This window comes from Lepidochelys kempii, chromosome 18, assembly GCF_965140285.1.
Source record: "Lepidochelys kempii isolate rLepKem1 chromosome 18, rLepKem1.hap1, whole genome shotgun sequence".
Taxonomy (NCBI): Eukaryota; Metazoa; Chordata; order Testudines; family Cheloniidae; genus Lepidochelys; species Lepidochelys kempii.
The window spans coordinates 6,104,319-6,122,653 of record NC_136397.1 but is presented as its reverse complement, the minus strand read 5'-3'; the positions used below and the strand labels follow the sequence as shown (position 1 = coordinate 6,122,653).

The 18,335-nt window shown below is 50.3% G+C and overlaps 1 protein-coding gene across 6 annotated transcripts in view; it reads right to left on the bottom strand.

Moving 5' to 3' along the window:
• EPHB2 (EPH receptor B2) overlaps positions 1-18,335 on the bottom strand; it is a 288,949-nt gene that overhangs the window by 35,570 nt on the left and 235,044 nt on the right. For 2 of the 6 annotated variants that reach the window (XM_073316312.2, XM_073316309.2), the window contains exons 7-13: positions 14,124-14,286; positions 13,637-13,745; positions 13,184-13,299; positions 10,597-10,719; positions 9,660-9,907; positions 7,976-8,191; positions 911-1,060 (exon numbers count right to left, since the gene is read on the bottom strand). In XM_073316312.2, the coding sequence (XP_073172413.1) occupies positions 911-1,060; positions 7,976-8,191; positions 9,660-9,907; positions 10,597-10,719; positions 13,184-13,299; positions 13,637-13,745; positions 14,124-14,286 (1,125 nt within the window). Of the gene's footprint in view, positions 1-910; positions 1,061-7,975; positions 8,192-9,659; positions 9,908-10,596; positions 10,720-13,183; positions 13,300-13,636; positions 13,746-14,123; positions 14,287-18,335 lie in introns of those variants that run through there. The other 4 variants (XM_073316310.2, XM_078849365.1, XM_073316311.2 and 1 more) reach the window with 4 other exon arrangements.

Here is an 18,335-nt window from a genome sequence, read left to right as displayed (position 1 = left end):
GGGGCCTCACAACTAGACTCTGAGGGTGAGCTGGGAAGCAGCACCCCCCCACCGCCGGACTGAAGCCCCGAACTAATGAGATTGTGTAAACAGAAGGCTGGGGCCACACCCAACACTGAAAGGAAAGAGGGATGGTAGGAAGCAGCCCAGGGGATGCTGATCAGGTGTGGCAGCCACAAGGGACGGAGCCACCTCTCTCCCCGAGGGCCTTGAGCCAGGACCTGGTTGCGGGGGAGGGCCTGGGTTCCGCTGTCCTTCCCTCTTCCTCCAGCTGCCTGAGAGATCGTGGAGGACACCATGGGGGCAATGAACTGTGACCTTGAGCCTGCGGGCCCAGCAGCGGAGAGGCTGTTTGGCTGCAGCCTGACCACTAGGCCTGCTGGTGCCTGAGCGAAGCCTGCTATAGTGGCTTTATGTCACCGTGGCACCCCCCATATCCTGTGCTGCAGCAGGGACTGAAACCCTCCCCAGTGCCCCGGGGGCCTTCTTTGGACTGCCTATGGGAGATCCCCCTTAGCACTCAGCACTAAAAGAGCACATCCTCCGCCCCCAAAGGGTCCCCTCTCACCTCTGACATGCTCCCTACCCTACAGCTTGCAAGGGGGAGTGGTATAGGCTGCTTATATCAGCCCTATGCTACTTCTGAGCTGGAGGAATTCTTCTCTGGACCCTTGTACCTCCTGTATGGCCCCTGCACCTAGCCACAGAGACATATATGGGCCTGAGAGGAGGTGAGAGCCAGCCCTATTGTTTCTGCCAAAGGATTTGGCCATGAAGATAACTCTCATGACCAGAGAATCCCCCCAGCATGCTTCAGGCTGAGTTCAGCCTAACCATGTAGGGAGCCTTTGCCTTTTCCATGCCTACGGCAGATTTCAATGTTTCCACCACATCTCTCTTGATAACTTACATCTTGATTGGTCATATCCCAGTACGGCCGCTCCCCATAGGACATCACCTCCCACATGACTATGCCGTAGCTCCACACGTCGCTGGCTGATGTGAATTTCCTATACTGAATTGCTTCTGGTGCCGTCCACCGGATCGGGATCTTCCCACCCTGCAGGAAAGGAACAGAGAGAAGGAAAGTGAGAGAAAGAGCGAAGGATGAGATCTGGAGTCTTTGCATACAATGAACCAGTGAAATGGAGCCACTGGGCCAGATAACTAGAATTCTGAGCAATGAAATTACTAACATGCCAAAGTTCCTTGACCAGAATTTACCCCTCTCCACACTTACACAAATCAGTACTCCTATGCAGGGTTAGACAAGGACTGCCCTTTAGGAACCAGTGGGCTACCCGGACATGAATCAATTTATTCCTCCCTGTCTTGCAAGAAGGATGAAACCCTGAGCTGCTCTGACTGCAGGCTGCCTACAGACTGGGTTTATATGAGTACCATTCTCCTACAAACTGCTGTGATCTCTGGACTCCCATACCTAAGGCCGCTTGTGCCAATAGATTCATTTGAAGAAAAATTAGTATGTAAAAATATAGAAAATCTTGACTCTTCTCTCTTGAGTTTCTCTCCATCCTCTTGCTGTCAGCTAGTTATCCCAGTGGAAGGATAAATGCTGATATTTAAAAGATGCCCTGTTTAATTGTTCAACATTTGTGGGATGCATGATACTCCTGGGGCTAGAGTTTCCATGCTGGAAGATTTGTGGCTATCTTTTTATTATAGACGGTCATATAGGTCCAGGTTCTGCTGTTACCCTCATGTAAACAGAGTAAATGCACTGGAGTCACTATTGGTTTAAGCTGGCTGAGGTGAGACAGATCTGGTCCATGTGAATAATAATTATCTACTCCCTCTTACTAGGGATCCTGTTAGGTGAAACAGTCTCAGACCACTACAGATGCTAGACACAGTAACAGTGCAATTACCCTAAATGCCCTCTGTGATCTGATGAGACCCACTGAACTTCAGATAAAATGAAAAGCTTTCCAGGTCTGGATTGAGCAGAGAAGGTGCCCCAAGAGGGATCAGATGCAGCATGAGTGCTCAAGGACCCAGACTGGGGACGAGGAAGTTCCAGAGGCCTAGACAGAGAACTTCATCCTAGCATCTTCCAGCCAGTCCAGCCATGAAAGGCAAATACTACTGGCCAGCACTGCATTCCTATAAAACACAACACTCCTCTCTGCAGGGCAGGTGACATTCCCATGCTTCAGGACTGTTGTTCCTCAGCAGAGTCACCCTGGGCCCAATTCATGTCCATTTCAGCACTTCTCCAATCCAGCTGTTACGTGTGCCAGGAGGCAATGGCACACAGGCGTGGGGTCTGCACATGCCATCTCTCTCCCTTCCCACAGGTGCGCCCGCCACACAGAACAGGAGAGCGTGGCAGTGAACCTCGGCTGGGTGGCTGTTACTCAAGCTTGAGCCACTGCCCCAAGTGAGAGCATTTCCCTGGTCCCTCCGCTAGCATGGCAAAGACTCACCCTTACATGGGGCACTTGAGTTTGCGCCTGGAATTCATGATCGGGTGCAAGTCCACTTAGACCAGGTCTGATCCGTCCCCCTGTGCTTGCATCTCTACGCGAAGGGAAACAGGCCTTGCTTACATTAGCACACCTTCTAGGAAAGAGTCCCAATCGCTGGCGGTCTTCTGAATGTCTCTGGTAATCAGACCCTTTGGCTGTCTCTCTCACTGCATGAGGAATCACAGAGAGCAGTAACGCTCCCCAAACTCTGGATGGATGGAATGGTTCCTGTTACCAAGGCAGATGGTTACAACCATGGCCACCATCTCTAAAGGACTGTCGCTGGATCGCTCCTTGAAGAAGAGAGTGAAAGTGGAGCTGTGACTCTAAGACTTGATGCGCATCTGAAGTCAGTGGGAAGGATCCATTTGTGATGGTGCTTATAGGTACTAACAATGCTGCTTCACGCGATACCTCCCCGGCTATACATGGCTTGAGGGAACTCAGAAGAGTGTTGAGGGAGAGGAATGTTCAAATGGTCTTCTCAAAGATCTTTCCTGTCCTAGGAGCGATGAAAGGCAGAAGATTCTGGAAGTGAATCACTGGCTAGGTAAGTGGTGGAGGGCTTGGGTTTTCTGGCACATTTTTCTACCTTCTGTGGAAGAGGGAGCTGTATAGTTTGGATGGCCTCCACCTGAGTAGAACGGCAACCAATCCTCAAGGGGACAGGCTGGCTTGAGTAGCCAGGAGGGTGTTAAACTAGTAACAAAAGGGGAGGAACAAATGAATATTCATTTAACACAAAACCAAGAGGTTGAGAACAAAATCAGTCAAGACACCAAAGGACACGAAGAGGAGAAATTCCTAAATTGACTATACACCAGTGCTAGGAGCCTGGGCAATAAACAGGAAGAATCTGAATTGCTCATTTATGAGCATAAATTTGATTTAATTGGTATTACTGAAATCTGGGGGGATGATTCACATAATTGGAATGTTAAAATGAATAGTTGTAACCTATTTATGAAGGCTCAAAGGGGATGGGGAGTGGCATTCTATATAAACAATGGCATTACCTGTTTCTGAGTCACTGACAACTTGGAAGCAATTATTTTGAATATTTGTGGATCAATGTTCTAACAGATAAAGCACAAGATGGGGGTACTAATTGGTGTCTGCTACAGACCACCAAAGCACAATAGAGAACAAGATGATTTGCCTTCTTAACCACCTATCTATAATGTGTAGGAAAAAAACCCTGTGGTGTCACGGGGGACTTCAATCTGAGTGACGTATGCTGGAGATTTCATTCTGCCAGTAGTAAAACATCCTTGGAATTTCTAAATATTATAGACAATTTTCTGTCTCAAAAAAGTGTTGCATACACCATGAAGGCATCCTATATTAGACCTTATTTTGACAGATAAAGAGGAATTGATCACAGAACTAAACATTAGTGATAGCTTAGGTACAGTTGATCATGGATTAATTATATTTGTTATGTGCAAACAAAATAAAGTCCAAATTGCTATAGTTGAGGCTTTAAAAGGGCATATTTCACAAAGCTGAAAACACTACTGAGAAAAAGCAAGCTGGGAGAAAAACATTAAATAGAAAAATGTGAATGATAATTGGGAATTGTTTGAAAATATTTTACTAGATGCCAAAAAGCCAACAATCTCACTATCTAGAAAAAAGCCCACACTGGTTAAACAAACAGCCTGTCTTAGAGAAGAAGAGAAATCAGATATAAACCCCCCCATATATAACAAATGGAAGGAAAGGAAGTTGATAGTAATGAATATAAATAATAATTTAAGAATTGTAGAAAATTGATAAGGGAAGCAAAGGATTCAAGAACTCTATGGTCAACAAAGTTAAGGACAGTAAGAAGTTTTTAAAGTATACTAGGAACAACATGAATCCTGACAACGGTATAGGAATATTACTAGATGGAAATGGTAGAATTGTCAATAATAATGCAGAAAAGGCAGAAGTGTTCAATAAATATTTCTGTTCCAAATTTTGAAAATATCCAGATGATATAGCTATAAGATAGGAAGATAATGAAATACTTTCCATTCCAACCGTAACTAAGGAGGATGTTAAACAGCAGTACTAAAGCTAGACATTTAAAAATCAGCAGGTCCTGATACCTTACATACAAAAGGAGCTTTCTGAACTGCTAATGTTGATTTTCAATGTATTGGGGAAATAGGGAAGTTCCAGAGGACTGGAAAAAGCTAATGTGGGGCCAATATTTAAAAGGAATTAACAGGATGAAAGACTCAAGGAGCTCAGTCTGATTGTCTTAACAAAGAAAAGGTTAAGGGGTGATTTGATCAGAGTCTATATTTAACTACATGGGAAACAGAAATTTGATAATTGCAGACTTTTCACTCTAGCAGGCAAAGCTATAAAACGTTTAATTGCTCAAAGTTGAAGCTAGATAAATTCAGACTGGAAATAAGGCATACATTTTTAACAGTGAGGGTAATTAACAACTGGAATAATTTACCAAGGGCTGGGGTGGATATTCCATTACTGGAAAATTTTAAATCAAGATTGGATGTTTTTTTCTAAAACAGCTGATCTAATTCAAACAGGAATTAATTCAGGGAAGTCTTATGGCCCAACACAGGAATCAGACCAGACTGATAATCACAATGGCTCCTTCTGTCCTTATGATCCATGCATCCATGAATCTATGAAAAATGCATTTCAGCCAACAGTTGGGAGACTTACAGCACAGTAATGAATTCTGCAAACTAGCAAGCAAAAAGCAAACATCTTGACTAACAACTGTACCTTGTTCACTGACTTTAACAGTGCAGTGAAGTTTTAATTATTCATGACTCTCCTTCTCTGAGTCCTAGTAAATGTGCTGTAGTCTCATTCAGCAACGAGGCCTTTGTACTGTGAGATGTCAGCATTATGCTGCTTCTACTAGTCAAGTCTTTGCTGAGAAGTTGGAAGAAACTGGTGGGTTATTTGTGGGGAATTTTTGGTTTGCGGGTTAGTGGAGTGGAGCTGAAGCAATCTCAGAACCGTTAGCGATCATCTCCAAGAACTCATGGAGGACAGGTGAGGTACCAGAGGACTGGAGAAGGGCAAACATAGTACTCATCTTTAAAAAGGGGAACAAAGAGGACCCGGGAAATTATAGACCAATCAGCATAACTGCAATTCCTGGAAAGAGACTGGAACAAATTGTTAACAATTTGTAAGCACCAAGAGAATAATAGGGTAGGAAGTGACAGCCAACATAGATTTGTCAAGAACAAATGCCAAACCAACCTAATTTCCTTCTTTGACAGGGTTACTCAACCAAGTGGATGGGGAGAAGCTGTAGACATGATCTATCTTGATTTTAATGAGCCTTTTGACACAGTCCCATATGAAATTCTCATCAGCACACTAGGGAAATGTGGTCTAGAGGTGCTCACATTTGGTTGAAAAACTGTACCAAAGAGTAGCTATCAATGGTTCACTGACAAACTGGAAGTATACATCTAGTGGGGACCAACAGGGGTCTGTCATAGATCCAGATTAATCAATATTTCCATAGTGACTTGGATGGAGAATATTCTTATAAAATTTGTGACGTGCAGGTGGGAAGGGCTGCAAGCACTTTGGAGTAAAGGATTAGAATTCAAAACAGCCTTGATAAATTGGAGAATTGGTCTGAAATCAACAAGATGAAATTTAATAAAGGCAGGTGCACAGTACTTCCCTTAGGAAGTTAAAATCAAATGCACATGTACAAAATGGGGAATAACTCGCTAGGTGTTAGTGCTGCTGAAAAGGATCTAGGGGTTATAGCGGATCACAAACTGAACAGGAGTCAACAGTGTGATGCAGTTGCTAACGAGGCTAATATCATGCTGGGGTGTATTAACAGGAGTGTTGTATGTAAGACATGGGAGGTAACTGTCCCGCTGTAATTGGCACTGGTGAGGCCCCAGCTGGAGTCCTGTGTCCGGTTCTGGGCGCCACATTTTAGGAAAGATGTGGAGAAACTGAAGAGAGTCTGGGGGAGAACAACAAAAATGATCAAGAACACTTGACCTACGAGGAAAGAATAAAAAGCTGGGCATGTTTAGTCATGAGAAAAAAAGACGGGGGCGGGAAACCGGATAGCAGTCTTCAAATCTGTTCAGGGCTGTTATAAAGAGGATGGCAATCAGCTGATCACCATGTCCACTCCTGGTAGCACAAGAAGTAATGGGCTGAATATGCAGCAAGGTAGATTTAGGTCAGTTATTAAGAAAAGCTTTCTAACAATGAGTATGTCTACCCCCGGAGTTGATGTGTTTTCCAGCCCATGTAGACATGCTCACACTAACTCTCATTGAGGCAGCGTGCTAACCAGAGTAGTGCAGCCTTGGCAGCACGGGCAGCAGCGAACAGCGGCATGGGCTAGCTTCGCCACAGACACACCCACAGGGTTCAGATGAGTTTGTACTTGGCTAAGCTAGTCTGTGCCATGCTCCATGTGCTCCCATGGCTACACTGGTTTCAGTGCTCTAGCTCTATGACAGTGAGCACAAATGTGTCTGGGTGAACAGGGAATCATACCCCTAGCTTGTTGAGCAGAGGTAGCCTGTAAGGATAGTTAAGTGTTGGAATAGCCTTCCAAGGGGGGGTTGTGGAATCCCCGTCATGGGAGGTCTATAAGAACAGGCTGGACAAATGCCTGTCACGGATGGTCTAGGTATATTTGGCCCTGCCTCACCACAGCGGGCTGGACTGGATGCCCTCTTGAGGACCCTTCCAGCCCTCCATGTCTGTGGTTCGGTGAATACTCTTCTGTCATTGGTTTCCTTACACTATTTAGAAGAAGCTGTCGTTCGAAGAAGCTCATGGTTTGTTATTGCCGGATTTCTTATCAGCACTGGGTTTCATACACTGGTCTGTTGTTTTAGGGCATTAGCTACTGGCAGGGATGTGAACTGATGTGTGCGGCCTCATGAACAGTTAGGGCAGCGAAGTGGATAACCATGAAGCAAAGACAGAAACAGAATGAGAAATTCTAGAATTCCAGAATCTTCTTACACGCCCGTTATGAAAGACCTCCCTTCCGCCAGCTCCACCCCGCCCCCTCACCCTGGCATTCCTGTGAGCCATTAGCTCTGCCCTGCAGTGCACCTGACCATGCAGCCTGGGCCGCTCTGTCTGACAAAATGCATCGTCCCCATCTTGGGAGTGTGGCTGTGAAACAGAGGGTGCTTATCCTCAGCCCGATATGAATGAAGCCCTCCAGGTGCAGACCCTTTCCCTTCTCTGTGGCTCTGCCTGGCTCTCATTTCATGGCTTTTCATGTCTGAGCCCTTCTGCCCTTTCCCTATTCAGGCCCTGTGTGTGGTGCCCTTTGGGAAGTGCTCACACCAACAGCAATGAGCCGAGTCTGACAGGCTCACCACCAGGCCGAGGGCTCGCCAACTGCCCCCCGCTGTGTTTCTCTCACTGTCCACACCTCTCCTCTCTCTCCCTCCCCCCTGATCATCTCCTTCCCTCCCCCCAAGCTCTGGAGATAGGAGCTTTACCAGTGCACTGGTGTAGGTGGGATCCGAGGTGTCATCCTCCAGGAAGCGGGACAAGCCGAAGTCGGACACCTTGCAGACCAGGTTGCTGTTGACGAGGATGTTGCGGGCAGCCAGGTCCCGGTGTACGTAGTTCATGTCGGCCAGGTACTTCATGCCCGCAGCGATGCCCCGCAGCATGCCCACTAGCTGGATCACAGTGAACTGCCCATCGTTTTGCTTAGGGGGAGACAGGAAAAGTCCGTATGGGTTTGCACTTCATGCCGACACGAGGCCAGGGAAAGAGGCACGCAGACGCAGAGTAACTTGCCTATAGTCACGCAAGGAGTCAGCAGCACTCAGGACTAGGACCCAGGAGTCCTGAGTCTCTGCCCCAGAATTCAGCTGCTCTCATACACTCAAAGGAGAGTTGTCAGCCATTTCTGTTGGAATAAGAGGCCTGGTGTTGCTGCCTATGATGGGGGCTGTGGGCCCTAGTGCTCTGACACAGGAATGGGTCAGAGCACGAGGCGCAGGGGCACCTTGTCACACCTATTCCTGCCCAACAATCGCAGCATTCGCCAACTGAGCATCTCCCAGGTATATGCACCACAGAGAACTTTCCACACCAACAATTCCCTGACAAGTGGGGGAGGGGGGGGCAAGGGTGTGGAGGGACACGTCCCCTTCAGAGCAGTGATCTCAGGGAGCTGCTGCCATACAGAGGTGCAACTTGCACACCAGGATTCGGGCACTAGCATCTCACTCAGCTGAGTGGGTTATTCCTTTCAGCACAATGAATTATTCACCTCGGACTGAGGCACACAAAGGTTTAGATCGAGCGGATTGAGGGTGATATCCTGCCCCTATACGAGCCAATGGCAAAACTTCTATTGACTTCAACAGAACCAGGATTTCACCTTGAACATGTATGTGCCCTGTGCCGTGTGAGCACATGTGCACTGGCAGGCAGTGTGTGCACGTGTGCCCTGGCCATCGTGAATGTGTGTGCTGGGTAAGTCGTGCATTTGTCCTTGTGTGCCTTGGTATGCAGTGTGTGTGTGGATGTGTCTGCACTTGTGTTTTGTCATGTTGTAACCCGTGTTATGTAATCCATGCTGCTAACACGGTGGTAAACTGCAGTGTAGACAGACCACGGGCGTCTGTTCCTCACTAAGTTAAGTAGTAGGCTGCAGCCTGGCATCAATCTCTGTGTCCTGGAAGACATGTTTATGTAGAGCCTAAACTGTATTAATTGACATGGGATGCTCACAATTGTGGCTGGATCCCACAAGAGCTTGGCACACTGGGAACGGCTGGGTGCCAGTGTCCCCAGGGAAGCCGCTGGGGGCTCAGAACTCCGACATCTGACCCTGAGCACATTTGAAACGTGTGTCCTACCTGTGAGCTAAGTGCCGCATGTGTATGCGTGAAACATGCGTGCACAGCGTGCAAGCAGTATTTGCACAACGTGTGTGTGTGCACAGGTGTGTGAGCAGTGTATGCCCTCTGCCTGTGCCCAGCCCTGGGGCAGAGCCTTCCAGAGCACAGTACGGCTGCTCTCAGCCTGCAGGATGAATGCTGCTGGCCTGGAGGGGTGTAGCGCTGCCATAGGAAAAGGTGAGTCAGCAAGGGCTGGGCCCCGCTTGCCATCTCCCACCCTGGTCCCAGCATCCCCTCTGCCACTGCACTTCCCAGCACCTCATACCCGGAGAAAGGAGTCCAGTGAGCCATTCTCCATGAACTCGGTGATGATCATGACAGGGGCACTCTTGGTGACCACACCCTCCAGGTGGATAACATTGGGGTGGTCGAACTGCCCCATGATGCTGGCTTCGCTCAGGAAGTCCCGTCTCTGCTTCTCCGTGTAACCCGACTTAAGTGTTTTGATGGCCACAAAGATCTCTCTCTTGCCAGGCAGCTTGAGGTGCCCACTGCACACTTCCCCAAACTCCCCTGAGATGGGAGAGGGCACAGGTTACAAACTGCTCGCCTCCCCAGTGCTCTGCCTGCCACTCAGACCCTCTGTACAGGGACCCTGCTGCTCCCACTCTACCAAACACACCCACCCTCCCATGCACCCAGTCCCATGTACACCCCTCCCATGCGCCCAGCCATGCACCCAGCCCCACACACATCCTACCCACAAACTCATCTCCTTGCATGCTGGCCCATGTACATGACCCAAGCACACTGGACCCACATAATACCTGCCCCCTCTTTTCTGGGGGCAGCTGAGTTCATCAGGAATCTCACTGCTGTTCCCCCTTGTTTTGTGCCAAATGCTTCTCCTCAGGCCCACGCATCCTTCCAGCTGAGGAGTGCTAAATCCTGCTCCCTCTGGGTCAGCCAGCTGGGCATGAGCATTCAAGAGCGCAGTGAAGTGTTCCTGCCTTGCGGGGCTGAGTGTGCTGCCCGCAGAGCACCCAGTGCCAGCTGACACAGGCAGCCTGCTGCTGAGGTTGGGCACCCCACATAGCAGGACATGCACGGGCTGGCCCCATTCCTCTGTTGCTGGCCACAGCTAGTTCCCCTGTCTCACAGGTGAAAGCTGCTCAGCAAGCTCCTTCCTAGCCCCTGGGCATGGCTACCACAAGGAGGCTGTGGGGCTGTTGGAGAGCCCAGCCCAGTGTGGCCCAGCCTACCTGCTCCGATCACCTGCTCAATTTTGACACAAGAGATGTCGATTTCCTTTGCAAATTCCCTGACGGCCTCATTGGGGTCCTCATAGGTGAAGGGGTCAATGTAAATCTTCATTCCAGGAGTCACTGCGAATAGGTGGAGGGAGAGAGTCAGACAGAGAGAGACACATGGAATGACAGCCAGACAGCAAGAAGAGTACACACAGGAAAGGAAGAACCCGTGCATGCCTGTCTGTGTGTGTGTATCTGGGTCTGTGTGCGTGCGTGTGTGTGTGTGCAAGAGAGAAATGCTGCTGTGGGCAAGGGGCAGGCTCTGAACCCAGCAGGCAGTGGGAGCATGTGCAGGAGAGCGGGATGTGGAGAAGCAGGTGGCATTCATAGGAAGAGCACAATCCAAGCAGAGCTTCTCGCTGGCTGAGCACAGAGCCCCGTCAGCAGGCCCCTCCTGAACACAGGGCTCATCAGCCACGGAGGAGCCTGGATCCTAGGCCAAAGGAGCTAATTGCAAACAACGAAAATGGTTAAGTACAATTCCTCCACAATAGACGCTCCTGCAGCTCGGGCAGCAGACACATCCTGACCCAACCACTCTGGCTTCCCCACCGAGAGCAACAGCACTGCAGAGACTGCCTCAGTCTGCCCGTTGCACCCCCAGAGTACAGGTATCCTGGACTTCATGCCAGGCTGTGCTACAGCGAGACAGCCACCGCAGTGACCAAGGCCACAGAACCTGAGCCTGGCATCCAAAAACCCCCGGAGCTCTGTCATTTTGGAGTTTAATATGGGGGAATCCAGATGTTAGCCAGCAGACCAGACTGAGATAGAAAGCAGCCAGATTCTGCTCTCAGCCTCCCCGGGCAAACCTCCAGTAACACAGGCAGTGGGAGCTAGAGATGCCTAGCATCCATGACTAGCCGGGTACTTTTACGTTGCCACGTCATTATGCACTTGGGCTCCCAACCTTCCACCCCACCATGAAAATGCTGGTCTAAGTGACTTACTGAAGGCCACACAGCAAGTCAGTGGCAGAGCCAGGGAGATGGAGAATCCAGTCTGGTGCCCTCCCCACAGATAACTGTACCCAGAGGGGGGGAGGGACCCAGCACTGGTGGCCTAGACACAGCCAGGCCTGGAGGTTGAAGACACCACGGCAGTTGCAAGAGCCAAGCTCCCCCTACCAGATGGAGCAGAACACACTAGAGGGAGCCTGTTTGGAACTCACCACTGGTTTTGAATGCCCCAGCGCACACTGGACTCATTGCTGGGGGCTAGGCTGCCAACACTGAGCACCACACTTCCCAGCTGTTACCAGATACCTTGGCTCTGCCCACCAGAGCCTTTCACCAGCTGTATTCTAGCCTGCCACAGAACTTGGGCTGCTCCTGGGAGCCAAGCCTTGGAGCAGAGCGTGCAGTGGGGTCCCGCACGGCGCTTCATTAGAGCACCAGACCCAGAAGTGCTAGTACTGGGTACATGTCAGGGATGGGACCCAGCCAGCGAGCCAGAATGCAAGGAAGGCCGTTCTATCCAGAGTGCAAGCCAAGGGCATTCGAAGACTGGATGGCACTTCAGGGGTTTCTGACACTTCAAACAAAGCCACACTCGCCGCTAAGGTGGCACGGCTGGGACACTGAGCAGCATCTGGGGCTCTTATTGGTCGGCAAAGTGACAACCACAGTTACAACAGCACAATAACAACAACAGCACCGGAGCTCATTCAATGGCTGTGCAGACATTAACTCATTAAGGCCAGCCAAACTGTGACAGTCTTTGCTAGTTGCTAGTGGGAAATGTGAATGCAGATTTGTACACCTTATATGGCCTGGTCAGCACTAGAAAGTTATCTGGACATAGCTCTGTTGTTAGGGGTGTAATTTTTAACTGGTGTACTGGTACAATTCCTGGGATGGGCACAATTATACTGGTAAAAAGATGCCTTATATTGATATAGCTTATTCCTTTCTCCCTAGAGGATGCACAGCAAGGTGGTGAATGGGGTTCTAGAGGACACACAGTGAGGTGGGTGGTGGGGTTCCACAGGACACACAATGAGGTGGGTGGTGGGGTTCTAGAGGACACACAGTGAGTTGGGGTGGGGTTCTAGAGGATGCACTGGGAGGTTAGGGGATGTGGCAATGTGGTTTTAGGAGATGCACAGCAAGGTGGTGAATGGGATTCTAGAGGACACACAGTGAGGTGGGGTGAGGTCTACAATTAGGTGAGGGTGGGGTTCTAGAGTATACTCTCTGAGGAGGTCCGAGGTCCTAGAGGATGCTCTAGATGGGGTGGGATTCTAGAGGATACGGAGCGTGCTGAGCCATTAATTTCATGCTAGTAACCATAAATTTGCCAAATAAATTCCAGATTAAGTTTGGCCTCTACATCCAAAAGTTGGGTTCATGGTGAAGACTCCTTAAATGGCTCCTTAAAATGACCCGCTGGCTCCATGGTGCCCCATATTCCAGGTAACTGACATGAAGGGAGGTGAGGGTGCTCCTTGCAGGACTAGCCACCACAGGGCCCGGAGCCTGGCTGGGCCCAGTGGGGTTTTCACACTCTACACAGGGAAAGAGTGAATAAGAGAACGAACCGAAGAAGGAATGGACCCCCAGGCCAGGCACGGGTGCGCGGTACGTACTGTGGCCACTGGTATAGTGCTGCAGCTTGTCAGTGTACTCGGAGTCGGCTCGCTCGAAGCCCCGTCTTCTGAAAGGAAAGCGAGCACTGAGAGGGTCAGGGAAGGGATGGGCACAGCAGGGCGGGGTGCTCCAAGCATGGGGCATGTAAGCACCATCCCACCGTGCCCACACAGTCCCAATAACCTCTACCCTCTATGCCCCTTGTCCCCACCTGCCCTCATCTCTCCCACCTGGCCTCTGCCCTCCCCTCCCCTCACATTTGCCCTCACCCCCACCTGCCCTCTGCCTCCCACCTCCCCCACTCCCACATGCCCTGTCACCCTTCACCTATCCCACCACCGTGCCAGGCCGAGCGTGGTGGGACTGTCCCTGGGCAGCGTGTGGCATGCTCACTGGTAACCCACCTGTTGCACACAATGATGATGACGACCACGGCAATGAGGAACACCAGACCCGCTGCTGAGGAGCCAATGATGAGCGGCAGCTTCTCCTGGACGCTGGTTTGGTACTCAGCTGGCACACAGGATGAAGGGAACCAGTTACTGCGCCGTGAGACCCCCGCAGGTGTGAAGCTCACACACGGGTGGGGGATGCAGCTCCCCACAGTGCAGGGGGAAGGGGGAATGTGAGTCTTCTGCCCCAACCCTGGCTATGGGTGAGGGGGGAATAAAGCACCCTTTGCGGGTCCCAGCTTGGTGGGAACCCTCGGAAGAACTCTGTGCCCATCCCTCTGTGTCTGCTCACCTGAGCCCTGCCAAGTAGGGAGGGTGGGGGGATTCACAGCCTTGCAGCAGAAGGCACCAGCACCCCTGCCAGAGCAGGCCCACCCTGCTAAAGCCCTGATCCTGGTCTCTGCCCCTTTACGCAGAGGGAGCTGCCTGCCTGTCTCACCTTCGGTCATGGTCTGGAAGTACATCTTGCCACTGTAGCGGCCGTAGCCGGCCACGGTGCGTGCTCGCACCTGGAAGACATAGATGGTGCCGGCTTTGAGGTTCTGCACAGTCATGGTGTTGGTGGCGCTCTTCACTGCCGTGGCATTGAATTCACTCAGATCCTGCCAAGGAAACAACACATGCTGTCAGAGAGCCGAGCCTGGGCTCCTGGCCCCTGTCAGGCATGAGGAGCTTTGCAATCTCTGCAGCCTGGACAGCTCCAGCAGGGCTCCAGAGAGAATCATAGAATCATAGAATATCAGGGTTGGAAGGGACCTCAGGAGGTCATCTAGTCCAACCCCCTGCTCAAAGCAGGACCAATCCCCAATTAAGTCATCCCAGCCAGGGCTTTGTCAAGCCTGACCTTAAAAACTTCCAAGGAAGGAGATTCTACCACCTCCCTAGGTAACGCATTCCAGTGTTTCACCACCCTCCTAGTGAAAAAGTTTTTCCTAATATCTAACCTAAACCTCCCCCACTGCAACTTGAGACCATTACTCCTTGTCCTGTCCTCTTTTACCACTGAGAATAGTCTAGAACCATCCTCTCTGGAACCACCTCTCAGGTAGTTGAAAGCAGCTATCAAATCCCCCCTCATTCTTCTCTTCTGCAGACAGAAGGGAGCATCTGCAGGGGGTTCTCTGGCGGGGCAACAACTCAGTGATTGGGGAAGCCATGGGGCTCAGTGGTGCTTGAGTGCAGCAGCTCCTCGCTTCTGAGTCCAGCAGAGAATCTTGGGGAAGCCATGCAAAGTGACAGCTAACAGCACGCTGCTCAGTGCCCAGGGGTCAGGAGCGCTCTGCTTGAGGGGCTGGTTGCAAATCCAAGATGGCTTCGCCAGCAGTGAACGACAACAGAAACAAACTTCTAAATGCTAGTCCCTCAACTGCTGGGTGGGTGGGAGGGAAGTCTGAGCTCAGCGTTGCTGTGAAGGGGAGATCTGGGGGGCAAATATGGTGCTGCAAAGTCCATGCTTCTGCAGTGAGGCCATCTGTTCCCCCCACACCTTTGATTTCTCTTCCTTTTCCCCATTAGCCCCTAGAATTTATAACCAACCCTATCAAAACAACCCAGTGGAATACAACCTGCTTAGTGAGGAAGCAAACCCCCCAGTCCTGAATATACGTGCATGTGAATATCTAGACATGCAACTAGCTAATGAGAGAGACATTAGCTTCAAGGCACTGTGAAGAGCACAATGACCTTTAGTGCCTGCACAAGGCCCCAGCAGTCTCCTGCTGGAGTGGGGCCAGCTGAGGGGTTACACAGACTCCAACTGTATGGTTCCAGCCCTTGGGGCAGGTTCCCATTTAAGCCCCTTCAGTTTTCCCATGCACCTATAGGGGAGCAATAAAGTCTCTGGTTCTGCAGATCTCCCGCTCCTGGGGTTTGCACAATGGTCCCACTTGGTATAGAAATGGAAACCACCTGTTGCATGGGGGACTCTGGACTCACCCATAGCAAAAGCTGAATTTGGATGGAGACAGTGACTCTTCTGCTCTGAATGAACCATGCTCTTCATTCCGTACAAATGTGAAGGATCACCCTTCTCTGCACTTATGTCCCCATCTGCATCCCTTCCATAGACTCATAGAATATGAGGGTTGGAAGAGACCTCAGGAGGTCATCTAGTCCAACCCCCTGCTCAAAGCAGGACCAACACCAACTAAATCATCCCAGCCAGGGCTTTGTCAAGCAGGGCCTTAAAAACCTCTAAGGATGGAGATTCCACCACTTCCCTAGGGAACCCATTCCAGTGCTTCACCACCCTCCTAGTGAAATAGTGTTTCCTAATATCCAACCTAGACCTCCCCCATTACAACTTGAGACCATTGCTTCTCGTTCTGTCATCTGCCACCACTGAGAACAGCATAGCTCCATCCTCTTTGGAACTCCCCTTCAGGTAGTTGAAGGCTGCTATCAAATCCCCGCTCACTCTTCTCTTCTGCAGACTAAATAACTCCAGTTCCCTCAGCCTTTCCTCGTAAATCATGTGCCCCAGACCCCTAATCATTTCCACTGTCCTCCGCTGGACCCTCTCCAATTTGTCCACATCCCTTCTGTAGTGCGGGGACCAAAACTGGACATAATACTCCAGGTTTGGCCTCACCAGTGTCGAATAGAGGGGAATAATCACTTACCTTGATCTGCTGGCAATGCTCTTACTAATACAGCCCAATATGCCATTGGCCTTCTTGGCAACAAGGGCACACTGCTGACTCATATCCAGCTTCTCATCTACTGTAATCTCCAGGTCCTTTTCTGCAGAACTGCTGCTTAGCCAGTTGGTCCCCAGCCTGTAGCGGTGCAAGGGATTCTTCCTTCCTATGTGCAGAACTCTGCATTTGTCCTTGTTGAACCACATCAGATTTCTTTTGGTCTAATCCTCCAATTTGTCTAGGTCACTCTGGACCCTATCCCTACCCTCCAGCGTATCTACCTCTCCCCCCAGCTTAGTGTCATCTGCGAACTTGCTGAGGGTGCAATCAATCCCATCATCCAGATCATTAATAAAGATGTTGAACAAAACCGGCCCCAGGACCGATCCCTGGGGCACTACACTTGATACCATGCAGAGTGGCCTACCCACTCCTTGTCTCCATCCCTTTCCCATTTTACCCACTCCTATCCCCTTCCCTCCACATCTGACCCACTTCCATCCCCATCCCTGGGAGGATGTTTCTTGCTGGGTCCTATAGGGCTCTGTACTGGGTCTCGTATTATTCAATATTTTCATGAATGACTTGAGTAACAGGGGGATAGTATGCTTATAAAATTTGTGGATGACACCAAACTGGGAGGGGTTGCAAGCACTTTGGAGCACAGGATTAGAATTCAAAACAGCCTCGACAAATTGGAGAATTGGTCTGATATCAACAAGATGAAATTTTATAAAGACAAGTGCACAGTACTTCACTTAGGAAGGAAAAAATCAAATGCACAGCTCCAAAATGAGGAGTAGCTGGCTCGGCAGTCATGCTGCTGAAAAGGATCTGGGGATTATAATGGATCACAGACTGAACAGGAGTCAACAGTGTGATGCAGTTCCTAAAAAGGTGAATATCATGCTGGGGTGTATTAACAGGAGTGTCGTACGTAAGACATGGGAGGCAACTGTCCCACTGTCAGCACTGGTGAGGCCTCAGCTGCTGTCCTGTGTCCAGTTCTGGGCACCACATGTAAAGGCAGATATGGCCAAGGGTTAGAAAGCCTGGCCTCTGAGGAGAGGTTAAAAAAGCTGGGCATGTCTAGTCCTGAGAAAGGAAGATTAGGCGGGGACCTGGTAACAGTCTTCTAATAAGGTAAGGGCTGTTATAACCAGGGCGTGGCTCTCCTAGGAAATGTTGTTTACTAATGGGGTTTTGAGGACTGTAGCTCTGAACCTTTCCACTCCCAGTAAGGTGCATGCCCGGTGTGGTGGAGGTATCCTGGGGTAATTGGGCCTTTAGGGCATGTGAGGGGCGTGCTGATCTCCACAGGTCTGCGCTTCTCCTTTGTTCCACTAGGGCACTGGGATTGGTTTGGGGGTGATGTGCAGGCTGTATAAATACATTGGATACATCAAAACCTGCCAGCTGAGCCCAAATGAAAACGTTGCAATTGTCAGGTTAATCTGCCCCTTAAGGAAAGGAAGCAGCCAACCAGCCTGCACCTGCAGGGTGAACCACTTTACAACAATATTTACTCAGTGCTCTGAGCGCCTCACACACGACATCTGAGCGCTGGGCAGAAGCCACTCAGCCTGAGCAGGCCCCTGATCCTCAGGGAAAGAGCATCAGACTCCCCAGGCCAGAGGCAAAATCCTCCCTCTTAAACCTGCTTTACACTGGTCACTGCCTTAGTCCAGGAGTGTTGCCTTCAGGCATTTCAGGGCACTGTGCCGTACAGGGGGTGGGGTTCCTAACAATCTGGGGGGTTGGGATTGTCAGCCTGCAAAGAGGAGCTGGACCAGCTCACTTGGTAGGAGAAGAAGCACATTCTTCCCAGGAGGAATCAGTCCAGCAGAAAAGTAAGGAAGACTTCAGCCCCAAGCTCCAAGAGACTGTCCCCATGCTGGGCCAGCTAGGCCATTAGCTAGGGCAGTGTCCTTTCTGTCCGATGTGGCAGGCTTTGGAACGTGGGCAGCACCGTGGCATCGCGGGCTGGATCTAGGTCCACCTCACCTCCACCC